Genomic DNA, 13972 nt, shown 5'->3' on the forward strand with positions numbered 1-13972 from the left:
CAGATACAGATATTTATAATACATGCATATAACTATGGTTGGCATATAACTTGCTCTCGAGTGTTTACGGACCGGCTTTGACTATTCCAATGTAGAGCTGTAATCGGCCTTAAAAGTTAAGCCCGATAGGGCCGAGCCTGACAGAATTAGGCCACTTGGAAGTTGGAACAAAGAAATAAAATAAGTCCTCTGTAACATCATAACATCTCAGCACTCTAAATAGGCCTAGGCATACACTTAGCCGTAGGCCAACACACCAATAAAAATGAGTCTTTCTTAACAACTTAAATTAAGATAAATTCTAAATTAAGATAGGTATTTGGCAATAATGAAATTAAGATAAAGGCTCCACAGGATTTGCTTCGCCACTTCTCTCCACAATCCGGCCTCAACGTGACGATGAATAGCAGCTGAAATTTAATAAAAGAATATTGCCAACATTAGCCTATATACTCTGTCTACATTATGCATTTAAGACTCAATTAATATTTAGTTATAATTTGAAAAACCTTTATTCACCAAGATTAGGCTACATGTTTTTGTGGTGGAAAATTATTGAATCTACTGTAGATGGCTTCAGCGCGGTCCTGCGCTCACTGATGATGCGTCCAGCAGCACTGAACACCCTTTCACTGCTGCTGCTACTGGCCGGGATGTATAGTACTAATCTGGCTAATTTTGCAAGTTTTGGGTAGGATGGTTTGTTGATCTTCCACCAGCCAAGAACATCCATTTCATTTTCCATGACAGCCGTTTCAATGTAGCGTGACCTCATCATCTTCCCAGTCAGCTTGCTGTACATTTTCCCACTCCGCAAAATTTGCTCTTTTTGCCAGAGGTGGAGTGGGTTTGCCTCCGGAGAGCTCTGGGTCTCGAATCTCCACATCAAGAGCACCTGCAGCCATGGCTTGCAGAAGAGTGCGGGCATGTTGCGATCTTGTGGAGGTCCTGTATTATCACTTTACACGCGAGCCAGTCTTCGTGCCATTTACGCACAACAGGTTGCTGAGGGGAGTCCAGGGCATTAGGCTGACAGTGGTATTTCAGTTTCTTACACCAGAGACACACACGATTAAGTGTTGGATACTTGTCTCCCTCAAGTTCCCGCTGTGCTTCATAGAACGGCTTCAGAAACTCTATCAAAAAGCCCAGTGTGTCCAGTGCTATTTTTTCAAATGCTCTCCCCTCGTGCCTCCAGCTTTTCATGGAGCTCATGATAAATGGCCTGTATAGAAGTCAGTGTGAGGTACACCGTACTGAACTGAACGGAGTGTCTCCCATTTGCAGCAATGTTGTTGACAGTTGCGCAGCCAACCCCGACTGTTTAATGTATCTGACTAATGATTTAGCAGCAGAAATGGTATCTACTATGTCCGAGCACCATCGGCTTTAGATAACTCTGCAATGTCAAGTCCATGGCGCAATAACATATTAATGACATGGTCAATGCAGTCCAATCTCTGGTATGGCCGCAGAGCTAATTTAATGTTTGCCCCCTCATCAGTCACCCATACAATTTAGCTAAGAGAGGAAGCATCAAGGCCAAACTTTGTCACCAGTAGTTCCAATATCTTCCGTCTGATATTTTCTCCTGTCTTTGCCTCTTCCAAAGGGAACATTGTAGTTGTTAGGGTTTTATTCACCAGTTCCATATCCTTACTTATGAAATGGCATGTGATTGTCAAATAACTAATTTTCCGATAATCCTCTGTCCACATGCCTGTGGTCATTGCGACTGTGCCATCCTTCAACAAAGTCTTAAGTTTTTGTACTAAAGCTTCCCTCTTTTCTTCTGCCATGTCAGTGCACCTCTTCACAATTGTAACATGGCGGGCAATAACAGAGTTTACGGGAACCCTCCCATACACAGCCCCAACATTAATTAGTTCTTGCGAAAAGCTGCAAAAGCTGACACACTTCTCCGTCATCGTTTGTTACACCTTTGCAGGGATGGGTTTTGATGCTGTAACAAACAATTTGATTGTAGGTTGATTCTGGGCACTGGCAGGTGTTGAACAGCTTTGATCAACGTGCATTATCGGCAACGAATTCCCTGTCGTTTTGCTGTCGTACTTTAACAGAATGTCGCAATTTTGCATTTCACATAACCCACTGGCTCATTATTCTCATTATGCACATGGTCAAAACTTTTCCACATCTCAGACTTTGCTTTAGTTGCTGGTGCAACCACAACATAATCGCCAGAGGCAAGCCTCCGTTCACCTCCTCAGCATCCATTTTCACATCTTTCTCACGTTAATCGAAACGCATCACATGACACACTCATTTACCGCACAAGCCCGAGCCCGGCCCGAGCCTGTGTAAAATGATATAAATTAAGCCCGAACCCGCCACATCTCTAATGTAGTGGACGAATTCTGTACTAAGGCCCATAGAAAAAGCCGCTAATGATGCAATGATGCAAGTTGTGGCCTAGTGGTTAGAGAGTTTGACTCCTAACCCTAAGGTCGTGGGTTCGACTCTCGGGCCGGCAAAACCACAACTGAGGTGCCCTTGAGCAAGGCACCGAACCCCAACTGCTCCCCGGGCTCCGCAGCATAAATGGCTGCCCACTGCTCCGGGTTTGTGTTCACGGTGTGTGTGTGTTCACTGCTGTCTGTGTGCACTTTGGATGGGTTAAATACAAAGCACGAATTCTAAGTATGGGTCACCATACTTGGCTGTATGTCACTTCACTTTCATCTATGTATTTATATCAATGCATGACAGTGCTTGTTTTGGTACATTATGGGTAGTCAAACATGTACTCACCTATCATTTGAGACAGCATTCTGAGGCTCCCCATTGCTGACACTGCCTTGCTCTATAGGATATGTAACCTCTGTGACTCCTCCTGTCACTCCTCCTCCTCCTCCTGTTACTACTCCTGCATCTCCTCCTAGAGTGATGTCTCCTTCTGTGGTTCCATTTTGCAATCCTCCATCCGGGGATGGGGAAGGAATATAGTCACAAGCTCTGGTTGTGTCAGTCCTGAATATAAAAAATACATTAAGATGATACACAAAAAATCCTTGAAAGCTTGAGGTCATTCTGTCAACTTGTGGACTTTCCTTGAAGTTCTTCAAATGCCTTTTGAAAAGTATGAGTAAACAAACAACTGAGAGAACATTCCTGTCATCTGCACTAAATGTTACAGTGTACCACCCAAAAGCCTATTCACACAGAGCATTAATTTTCACCCCATATTTTTAAAAATAAAATGGAAACATGGCACACTAGCAGGTGCAGACTTAGTGATTTGGGGGCCCTGGACAAATTTCAGGTATGGGGCCCCAACACAATAACTATGTGCAACCTGATGCTGTTCAAAATCCATATTAGGCTACCTTTTCAGATCACAAAAGAAGATTTAAAAAAAAATGCTTGCACTTGTCCATTGAATAAATTGTAAACTTTTTCAGTCTTTTTACAAACATGAAATTATCCCATTCAACTCATTCCATAGTTAAAGTGTTCTGTACAACACTTGGCCAGTGTGCCAAGCAAAAGCACAAAAGAAAGTCATTTTGAAACATCAAGACAAATAAAATTATGACTTGAAACACAATATTTTCTTTACAGGTGAATATCTCTGTTCTGAGACAGTCAGACATTAATATACAGCCTAGAATACATGTAAAGTTTGCTCCCTCATATAATCACTAAAAGCTGTCAATCACTTAAGTTCACTGCGATCTCACAACGTTCTGTTAAAAACTCTCTACACTGCACAATAAATCTCTTTTTTACATCATTTACACTTTGTTATAATGAGAGGATTCCCTAACTTGCAGAACGCAGCAAATTCTGCATTTTGAGCAGTGAGTGGATTCTAACAAACGCTTCTGGTCATTGCGTTCAAGAAATTAAAAGATATGTCTGTGATTGGCTACATTGTGCAACACTGCAAATATGTTTCTGCAATGTTTCAGATTGGGCCCCCTGATACCCCGGGGCCCTAAGCAGCTGCTTAGCTCGCTTATTGGTTGAGTCTGCCCCTGCACACTTTAGATTCAGAGCTCAGACTCTGAATTAAAGGGAACATAAAAAAAGTCAATGGCTGTCAGCAAAGTAAAAAAAAATATATAAATCATACAAATTATTGAAAAATCGGGTGTGTTTTACTTCCATTATGCCATCCCATAAAAATGAACACATATCAGTTTTATTGTCACTTCAGTGCTTTGCTCTTGGTGTGAATAGGCCTTAAAGGGACAGTTCACCCATAAATGAAAGTTCTGTCATCATTTACTAATACCTAATGTCATTCCAAAACTTGTTCATAGGATTTACAAAATATCTTTCAAAAGTTTGGGGTCGGTAAGTCTTTTTAATGTTTTTGAGAGAAGCCTCTCATTTATTTGATCAAAAATAAAATCAATAATATTGTAAAATATTATATATATATATATATATATATATATATATATATATATATATATATATATATATATATATATATATATATATATATATATATATATATATAAATACAATATTTTACAATTATATAAATTATATAAATTTATATAATTATATAAAAACTGCTTTGTATTTGAATATATATATTTTTTTAATGTAATTCATTCCTGTGAAGCAAAGCTGAATTTTCATCATAACTCCAGTCTTCAGTATCACATTATCCTTCAGAAATTATGCTGATTTGCTGCTCAAGAAACATTTCTTATTCAGGGTATGTGTACGATTTTTAAGCTCAAATTCAAGACTTTTTAAGACTTTTTAAGACCTGCACAAATAAAATTAATACCATATTAATTTAAACAATTATTATCTATCAAATGAAACAAAGCAGTGCAGCGCCTGACTCTGAAACATGCAGCACTCACGTTTATTTAATGAAATCATAGCCTTTTGAAGTTCAATCTTCACATTCATCCATATCGCAATTCTTGTCTTTCCGTCCCCAAATTTAAGAGCTCTTGACGTCATAATTAAGACTTTCTTGTACCATTTAAGACTTTTTATGGCCTAAAAGACCCACAGAAACCCTGTTATTATTCATTATTAACCAGTTGTGCTGTATTAAAATAATAATAATAATAATTTAATAAAAAACCAAACAGTTTTTTCTAAATATCTTCTTTCCCAAAATATCTTATATGTAGAAAGTAACATGCTGGTTTGGATGAACATGAAGGTGAGTAATGATGACAGTATTTTTTTTTTTTTTTTTTTTTGTGGAGTGAACTATCACTTTAAGTTTTCACCTGTTTGTCAGTGCCAGAGTTTTCAACCAGGGGTCCCTGTAAAGTACTGCAGGGGGGTCATGTGTTTTAAACTATTAACTAATTTGTAAATATTGATAATGATTATAATGCAGTGATGTTAGTTAATGTTCTTGATGAAAGTTACTAGAAATTATTACTGAGAACATTCAGATAGTTAAACTGGTGACCCTGGGGTTGGCTGAGAGGTTCCTGAGTGTGTGAAGGTTGAAAACCCTGCCATACTCCCAGTTTAGAGTACACGGCATCTACATAGCATGTCTGTCAAGCTTGGCAAGCATCACAACTCCCCAGAATTCAAAATGCTTAGCATATGTTCATGTTAAACTGCAGTGAAAATCTTTCTGGAGTGTCTCAAAGCTGTAAAGTGATTTGTTAACTGACAGTTATCAAATTACAGCCCAACTACAAGAGATAAAAACACTTTTAGGTTTTGTCATTAATTAAAATCTGACCAAATAATACATCCTTCAGTCAAAATCGCTCAAACAGCTTTCAGACCTCCAGACTGAGCAAATCAAGCCATTAGTGTTAAATTCTCTAATTCTGCATTGCTGCATTGGCCTCTATTTATGCAGGTATATTTCTATTCTTTTGTCTCTTATCTTAGTGTGCTCCTTGCCTTTGGTTGTTATTCAGTATCCACAATGGGGTGAGTTTGCTGTGACTGGAGGCCCACCTGCTGGGCAGGGGAGACAACCTCTGAGGCTGTTCACTTATCACTGTGTTTTCGGACAGGGCAGAGGCCGGGCGGGAGTCCACCAGAGCCTCCTGCAGCATAAAGCTCCCACTGGGTACTCTAGGTGGAAGCTCAATGCTCACTGTGGTCTCGTCCAGATGGGGTGGCATGGGGGTGCTTCTGGGAGTGGACATGGCTGGTGTGGGAGGAGCATCACTGAAGACGCTGTCACTCTGTCGTCAAGAGGAACATAATTAAAGACAAATGTCAGCTGGTTACACTTTAATTAAAAGTGTGATATTTATGGTAAAATTATACAATTAAGTAAATAACACTAACTAACACCCTGTACTTACTATAGGGTTAGGACAACAGTTTAGTTTAGGGTTAGTTGCATGTAATTATGTACAATTTACGGTTAATACAGTGTAAGTGCACTACTTTTCAGAAGTTTGGAATAAGATGTCTTCTCACCAAGGCTACATTTATTTGGTCAAAAATAAGTAAAAACAGTAATACTGTAAAATATTAATACAATTAATTAGTTTCCATTTTACTGTATTTTAAAATACAATTTATTCCTTGAAGCTGAATTTCAGCATCATTCCAGCAGATTTCAGTGTCACGTGATCATTCAGAAATCATTATAAGATGCTGATTTGGTGCTCAAGAAACATTTCTTATTATTAACAACATTTGCTGCTTAATACTACTCAATTGAATATTAATATTTAATTGATCAAAAGTGACAGTAAATACATTTATAATGTTTAAAATATGCTATTTCAAATAAATACTGTTCATTTGAACTTTCTATTCATCAGAGAATCCTAAAAACAGCAAAGTTTCGACATTGATGATAATAAACATTTCTTGAGCAGCAAATCACTTTATTGGAATAAATTCAGAAATATCAAAATACACAAAACAATTAATAAAATATTAAAAAAAAATATCAAATCTTCATAGGAATAAATTAATATATATTCCAATGAATATATTTTTTATATTCCTTTTTATATTCCTTTATTTATTTTCCTAAATTAACATATATTCCTATTAATATTTTTTTTATATATATTTAATTAGAAAATAAATGTGTAAATTGTAATAATATAATGTAATAATATCGTAATACATCAGTGTAGATGGCTCCGTGTAGGATGGATCCACCAGAAAGGATCCGCGTATAATTGGTAAAAGAAAGCGAGAGGAAAGTGTTTATTATGTTTAAAATAAGGATATTTTTTTCTTATAAAAACGCATGCATTCACTACAGGAGGCCTTTATTCACCCCAGAGCCATGTGAGGCACGTTTTATTACGAATGCATGTGCTTTATTTGACGACTTGTGGACTGTTCAACTGCAACACCCACTGACTGCAATGATATAGCTTGGAATAGCCAGGACAATTTTTAATATAACTTCGATTGGATACGTCCAAAAGAAGAAAGTCATATACACCTAGGATGCTTCGAGGGTAAGTAAAACACAGTCTAATTTTAATTTTGGGGTGAACTAACCCTTTAAGCATTCTGTTGGTTATCTTAAAGCACACTGATTGTTCTATTCCCACTGGATTTTTAATGTTAGATTCTGGGCGTTCTCACCCTGAAGAACTCCTCTTCTTCCATCATCTCCCCCTCCAGCCCTTCCTCATCCTCCATCGCAATAGCCAGACGCATCTCTGGGGCCAGATCCTGTAGTGTGCGTAACCCGGCCTGGACCACACAAGATGAGAGTTAAAGATGTGTTGTGTGTTTTTGTACTGTATTATATTTGACACATTAGTCTTTAATGACTCATATAATATGATATAGAGCAGGGGCGATTCTAGGTTTTCATTTTAGGGAGGTTCAGCCCCCAATGAGGGTATAATATATATATAAAATGTTTAACTAATAGGGGTGGTATACTAAACTTATTGCAGTGTGTCACCCCCGCGGTCTGCGGATTGAAAAAGAACACGCTGAAAGACGTGGAGGAGCCGATCAAAGTCTGCTTCCGTATCAAATTTAAAGGGGACTGCAGCGAACACAAATTTGTGTACAGTTTATGGAGCTAATTGCTAAATTTTAGGGGGGCTGAGTAGTCATTTTAAAACATTAAAAATGGCCTAGTGACACCCATGATATAGAGAGAATATGGAGCTCATACTTGAGGAGGAAAAAACATGCAAATCTGTTCAGCTGCTGATATTTACATGGCCAAGAAAGATAGAAAAGCTTGTGATGTAAATCAATGAGATTTTTATAACGACTACTTGCATAAAATACATATTATTGGTTGTCACTCTATATCTCCCAATAATGTTTTAGTAAAATGATTATTTAAATATCTAGATATGCACATCATCATAACATGCCCAGCTTGAGTTATATTGAAAAAAGAAAATATGCACTTTAAATAACTTTCAATAACATAACAATATCTTAATGCTGCCCAATTCAGCTTTTTTGTAATAATTATTTCACTCTTAACTGTTATTTTCTAGCTCAAATATATTATTTCTGATCTAAAAGAAAAATAATTCTAATACATGTAAAAATGGTCATTTGAAAAGCAAGACAACACACATAGACAACTGTCATAATTCTTTACCTGGAGAGAGGCTGACTTGTCCTTGCCTTTCTTCTTCCTCTCTTTCTCCTTTCGTTTGCGAAACTTTTTAAAGTAGTCCTGAATCAGGAAGCTAGCATAAAACTTTCCTGCAGTCACCTCGTTCCCTAAAATGCAGAGAGATACATTTTTAAAAAAGACACAAAAAAAGGAAGGAGTAAAGTTGTACATGTCATTGGTAGTCCATATCAAGCACATAAAGCCTATGATAAGATACTGTAACATACTGTACCTGAAGGGGGAGGTATAACGTCCTCTAGAAGTTTGGGCTTGGTGTGTTTCCAGATCTTTTTAATGATAGCTCTCAGCTCCTCATTCTGCTGGTCAATGGGGCCTGTGTTGAATGGAAAGGTACTGTATTACTGTATTTAGGATAGATAAATGCTTCATTTTTTGCTGTAGTGTGGAACAAAAAGCATACAACAGAGTGGTTATGCAGTAGTTCAGAGGCATAGTTCACCCAAAAATGAAAATTCTGTTTGAAAAATTCGTTTGAAACCCTTAAGACCTTCATCTTCAGAACACAAATTAAGATATTTTTTATGAAATCCGAGAGCTTTCTGACCCTCCATTTACAGCAAGGGTACTACCACAGTCAAGGCACATAAACGTAGTAAGGACATTGTTAAAATAGTCCATGTGACATCAGTGCTTCAACCATAATTTTACAAAGCTATGAGAATCATTTTTGTGCGCAAAGAAAACAAAAATAAAAAAATGATTCAACAATTCTTCTCCTCTGCTTCACCCTAGCACCATTTTGGAGAGTATCACGATGCATCCTCTCCATAATGGCACTAGGGTGAAGTGGATGAGATCAATTGCTGAATAAACTCGTTATATTTATTTTCTTTGCACATAAAAAGTATTCTTGTAGCTTTTTAAAATTATGGTAGAAGCTCTCAGATTTCATCAAAAATATCTTAATTTGTGTTCCAAAGATAAACAAAGGTATTACAGGTTTAGAACAACATGAAGGTGAGTAATTAATGACAGAATTTTTATTTTTGGGTGAACTATCCCTTTAACAGTGTATATGCCAGTGTGCGTGTATAGAATTTTAACCATCTGTTTTAATCTTGAGTGACGTTCTGACGAGAGCAAACAGAGTGGCATTAAAGGACACAGTGCCATCAGGATGGAGAGGAACATTCATAGCAACCAGTCTCTGCCAGTGAGAAAGAGAGAAACAAAGGTGTAGGAATTCATGATTGTAAGGACACTGCTATGTAAAGTATGTTGAAATGAAGCTGTTAGTGTGTTCTGGAAGGTCTTTATGATATATTGATACTTTTATTAATACTTTTATCCAGCAAGAACATTAAATTGATCGAAAGTGACAGTAAAGACATTTATAATGTTCCAACAGCTTATTTCAGATAAATGCTATTTAAACATGTTTGAACAGTAGTGTATGGCTCGGGCTCCTCTTAAATGTTAGTGTACAGTTTTTCACCTATTTCATTGTCAGCCAGTGACTGTACAAATCCAAATCATGCTTACCCTACAGGCTACTCGATGTGGACAGAGTTTCCCAAAGCCCAGCGGAGGCTGAATTCTGCGCAACATGGTGACTACATCTAGATGTTTAATCCTTCCCCTGATGCAAAAACATTCAATGGTATTTATATTATTTAGTATTTAGTTGTGCTCTCATAAAAACAGACACAGAGCATATTGTTTGTGGATGTGTGATGATGTCACTTACGTGGCCTCTGGGTCGTAATCTGACCAGACTCGTTTAAACTCATCGAGGTGATGAGTGCCCAGCACAGTCCAGTCTCTGGTCAGATACTCAAAGTTATCCATGATGACGGCGATGAACAAGTTAATGATCTGAGAAAACACAGATTGGATCAATTTATCACTGAACAAAATTGTTTATTATCTTCGGAGATGGATTATTGAAAGTTTTCTGGCAAAAGCACAGAACTCCAGAACACAAAAGGGAAATACAAAACTTTTGTGAATTAATGCAAAATGTCTGCAAGAGAACTCAAAACCTCTCTGTGAGAAAATGCATACGTTTTGTGAGTGTAACACGATGTTTCTCTGGGCAATGCAAAAGTTTTGTGAGAAAATGTTTTTCATCTCTTACCAGGAAGGCACAGAGTGCAAAGAAACTGATGAAATAGAGGTATGCCAGGTTGCTTCCGCAGCTATACTCCTCTCCCGGCTCAAAGTCAGACTCTGGGTCACATCGACGTCCTGGCAATGCTGCAAGCATGATCTGCTGCCACTGTTCACCTGTTGCACACCTGGGTTTGAAGAAGAACAAACAAACAAACAAATAAAAAAACATGCAATATACCTTTAATTCAATCCATTTACTAACCAGACAAAAGCAGATCATTATCCAACCTCAATTCAATAATCAACCAGGAAGCTAATGCTGGTCTTTGCTCACCTGAAGAGCAGCAGTACAGCCATGAAAAAGGTTTGGAAATTGTTGTTCCGACTGAGCTCTGTGCTGTCATCTATAGCTATCTTCCCAAATGTCTGGGGGAAAAAAACAAAAAAGAGATTTTAAACTTCCCAATCGGGAATGTTCCTCATGTGAGAAGAGGGAGAGTGAACATTGACAAATTTATAAAGATGAACCCACCTGCATCCCAATCACACCATAGATGAAAAAGATCATGGCAATTAGCAGGCCGACGTATGGCAATGCCTAAAGGTAAGCAGAGAGACAGGAAGAAGCAATGCATGCATATATATATATATATATATATATATATATATATATATATATATATATATATATATATATATATATATATATATATATATATAAAGTTTGTTTCCTAAATTTCTCACCTGTAGAGATTTAACAAACGTCCAAAGGAGGGTTCGAATGCCTTCACCCTTACTGAGCAGCTTGACCAATCGCATAACTCGGAAGAGACGGAAGAAAGTGATGGACACTTTGGCGCTCTCCCCTTCTTTCCCCTTTTGAAGTGGAGAAAGAAAACATCAGACCAGATATTAATGTGATTAAAAAGTCCAGGTAACAAAGTCCCTGATCATGTCAGTCTGACATTTCAGTGTGAATTGTTATGTGAAGCAGTCACAATACAATGCAAGATTTGCTAAGAGATGGCAGTGCAAACTACATCAGACCTTACATCACGCCTGCAACCTGAGGTTACAGTGGGGAAAATATTTATCTGATCCCCTGCTGATTTTGTAAGTTTGCCCGCTTACAAAGAAATGAAGGGTCTGTAATTTTTATGATAGGTTTATTTTAATGGATAGAGACAGAATACCAACCAAAAAATCCAGAAAAAAATCATTATATAAAGGTTAGAGATTGATTTGCATTTCAGTGAGTGAAATAAGTATTTGATCCCTTACCAACCAGCAAGAATTCTGGCTCCCGCAGATTGGTTATGTGCCCATATGCAACATAGATTAGTCCTATCACTTTAAGAAGTTACTCCTAATGTCAGCTTGTTAGGTGTATAAGACACCTGTCCACACAATCTGTATCTTCCATTCCAACCTCTCCCACCACCATGGGCAAGACCAAAGAGCTGTCAAAGGATGTCAGAGACAAGATTGTAGATCTGCACAAGGCTTGAATGGGAAAAAGACCATCAGCAAGAAGCTTGGTGAGAAGAAGACAACTGTTGGTATGATTATTCAGGAATTGAAGAAATACAAAATAACCATCAGTCGGCCTCGGTCTGGAGCTCTGTGCAAGATCTCGCCTCATGGGGTAAGGATGATCATGAGAAAGGTGAGGGATCAGCCCAGAACTACATGGGATTAGCTTGTTAATCGTCTTAAGTCAGTTGGGACTACAGTTGCCAAGCAAAACAAACACTACGCCCAAATCAACTGAAATCCTGCAGCGCCTGCAAGGTCCCCCTGCTCAAGAAGGCACATGTACAGGCCTGTTTAAAGTTTGCCAATGAACATCAAAATGATTCAGAGAAGGCTTGGGAGAAAGTGCTGTGGTCAGATGCGACGTGTGTGGAGGGAGAGAAACGCTGACTATGACCCCAAGAACACCATCCCTACAGTCAAGCACAGGGTTGGAAACATGCTTTACGGCTGTTGTTCTGCTAAGGGCACAGGACGACTTTACTGCATTGAGCGGCAAATGTACGGGGCCATGTACTGTAAAATCTTGGACGAGAACCTCCTTCCCTCAGCCAGAACACCAAAGATGGGTCATGGATGGGTCTTCCAGAAAATCTGTGGAGGGAGCTAAAAACTTCCAGTTGCCAAACAACAGTCAAGAAACCTTAATGATTTAGAGAGAATTTGTAAAGAGGAGTGGATCAAAATCCCTCCTGAGAAGTGTGCAAACCTGGTGACCAACTACAAAAAGCGTCTTACCTCTGTACTTGCCAACAAGGGTTTCTGCACCAAGTACTAAGTCATGTTTTGCTAGGGAAACAAATACTTATTTGACTCACTGAAAATCGAATTAATTTCTTACCTTTATATAATGTGTTTTTTTCTGGATTTTTTTCTGGGATTTTTACAGACCCTTAATTTTTTTGTAAGTGGGGATCAAATAAATATTTTCCCCACTGTATCTAATCATAATAGGTCATTTTAAAGCCTAGTAGGAAAAAAAGCCTGTTTAAATGTAAGGACCAAAAAATGTGGAAAATGATCCAGAAAGATTAAATTGAATGGAAATTAAAAAAAAGGTTAAACTAATTTAAATTAAATTAAATCTGACCCCTTTAGGAAAAGACCATCAAGAAAATTGTCAAGAAAAAATTAATCCGAAAGACATTAAAATGATCAAATGAAATGAAATATTAAATATAAATTAAATGGTCAAGAAAGAATTTAAGTCAAAAGACAATCAAATGGTTAAATTAAAATAATTGAAATTTCATAAATATGGCCCCTTTGACCAGAAAGGCTCAAAAAGTAATACTCATATAAGGCATAAAAATTTAACATTTAAATAAAGAACTAACATTAATATTAAAATGTCTGGAAAAAAACATCAAACTGCTGTTTTACAAACTTTTATTTATTGCCACATAAACCAGGACCAGAGTTTCTTTCTGCAAATTTCTATATGATGTCACCATAACAGCACCGTAAAATTCATGTTATGTTGGATTGACTGTATTAACAACATAACCATGCATAAACAACACCATAACATAGTGTCTTAATTACTAAAGGGAAAGTTACAATTTTCACTGATTTTCTGATTTGGGGGTGCAGCTACAGGACATTTTTGAGTTTTCTCAATTTCTTGTATTCAGTTTATATGACAAAAAGTTTCCTCAACTTTTGATTTTTTACAGTGTGTGTTAATTACAAATTATGGAAGCAAATCAGCAGCAGTCTTACTGGTCATAAATAAGGTTTTGCTGTTACTTTTGACTACAATTTAGTATGTATTGTGTGTAATTCTAATAAACAGTAGCTTTAAAACTTCCAAGAAATGAA

General features: G+C 37.3%; 1 protein-coding gene across 2 annotated transcripts in view; it reads right to left on the reverse strand.

The window, feature by feature from the left end:
* The window catches only part of LOC122138267 (voltage-dependent L-type calcium channel subunit alpha-1D-like), a 39040-nt gene that overhangs the window by 5859 nt on the left and 19209 nt on the right, over positions 1–13972 (reverse strand). The window contains exons 33-44 of one of the 2 annotated variants that reach the window (XM_042730138.1): positions 11363–11494; positions 11151–11216; positions 10953–11044; positions 10644–10803; positions 10254–10381; positions 10049–10145; positions 9611–9713; positions 8778–8879; positions 8528–8652; positions 7537–7647; positions 5926–6158; positions 2773–2991 (exon numbers count right to left, since the gene is read on the reverse strand). In XM_042730138.1, coding sequence (XP_042586072.1) covers positions 2773–2991; positions 5926–6158; positions 7537–7647; positions 8528–8652; positions 8778–8879; positions 9611–9713; positions 10049–10145; positions 10254–10381; positions 10644–10803; positions 10953–11044; positions 11151–11216; positions 11363–11494 — 1568 coding nt within the window. Of the gene's footprint in view, positions 1–2772; positions 2992–5868; positions 6159–7536; positions 7648–8527; positions 8653–8777; positions 8880–9610; positions 9714–10048; positions 10146–10253; positions 10382–10643; positions 10804–10952; positions 11045–11150; positions 11217–11362; positions 11495–13972 lie in introns of both variants that reach the window. The other variant, XM_042730137.1, reaches the window with a different exon arrangement.

Source organism: Cyprinus carpio, chromosome B8, assembly GCF_018340385.1.
Source record: "Cyprinus carpio isolate SPL01 chromosome B8, ASM1834038v1, whole genome shotgun sequence".
NCBI classification, from domain to species: Eukaryota; Metazoa; Chordata; class Actinopteri; order Cypriniformes; family Cyprinidae; genus Cyprinus; species Cyprinus carpio.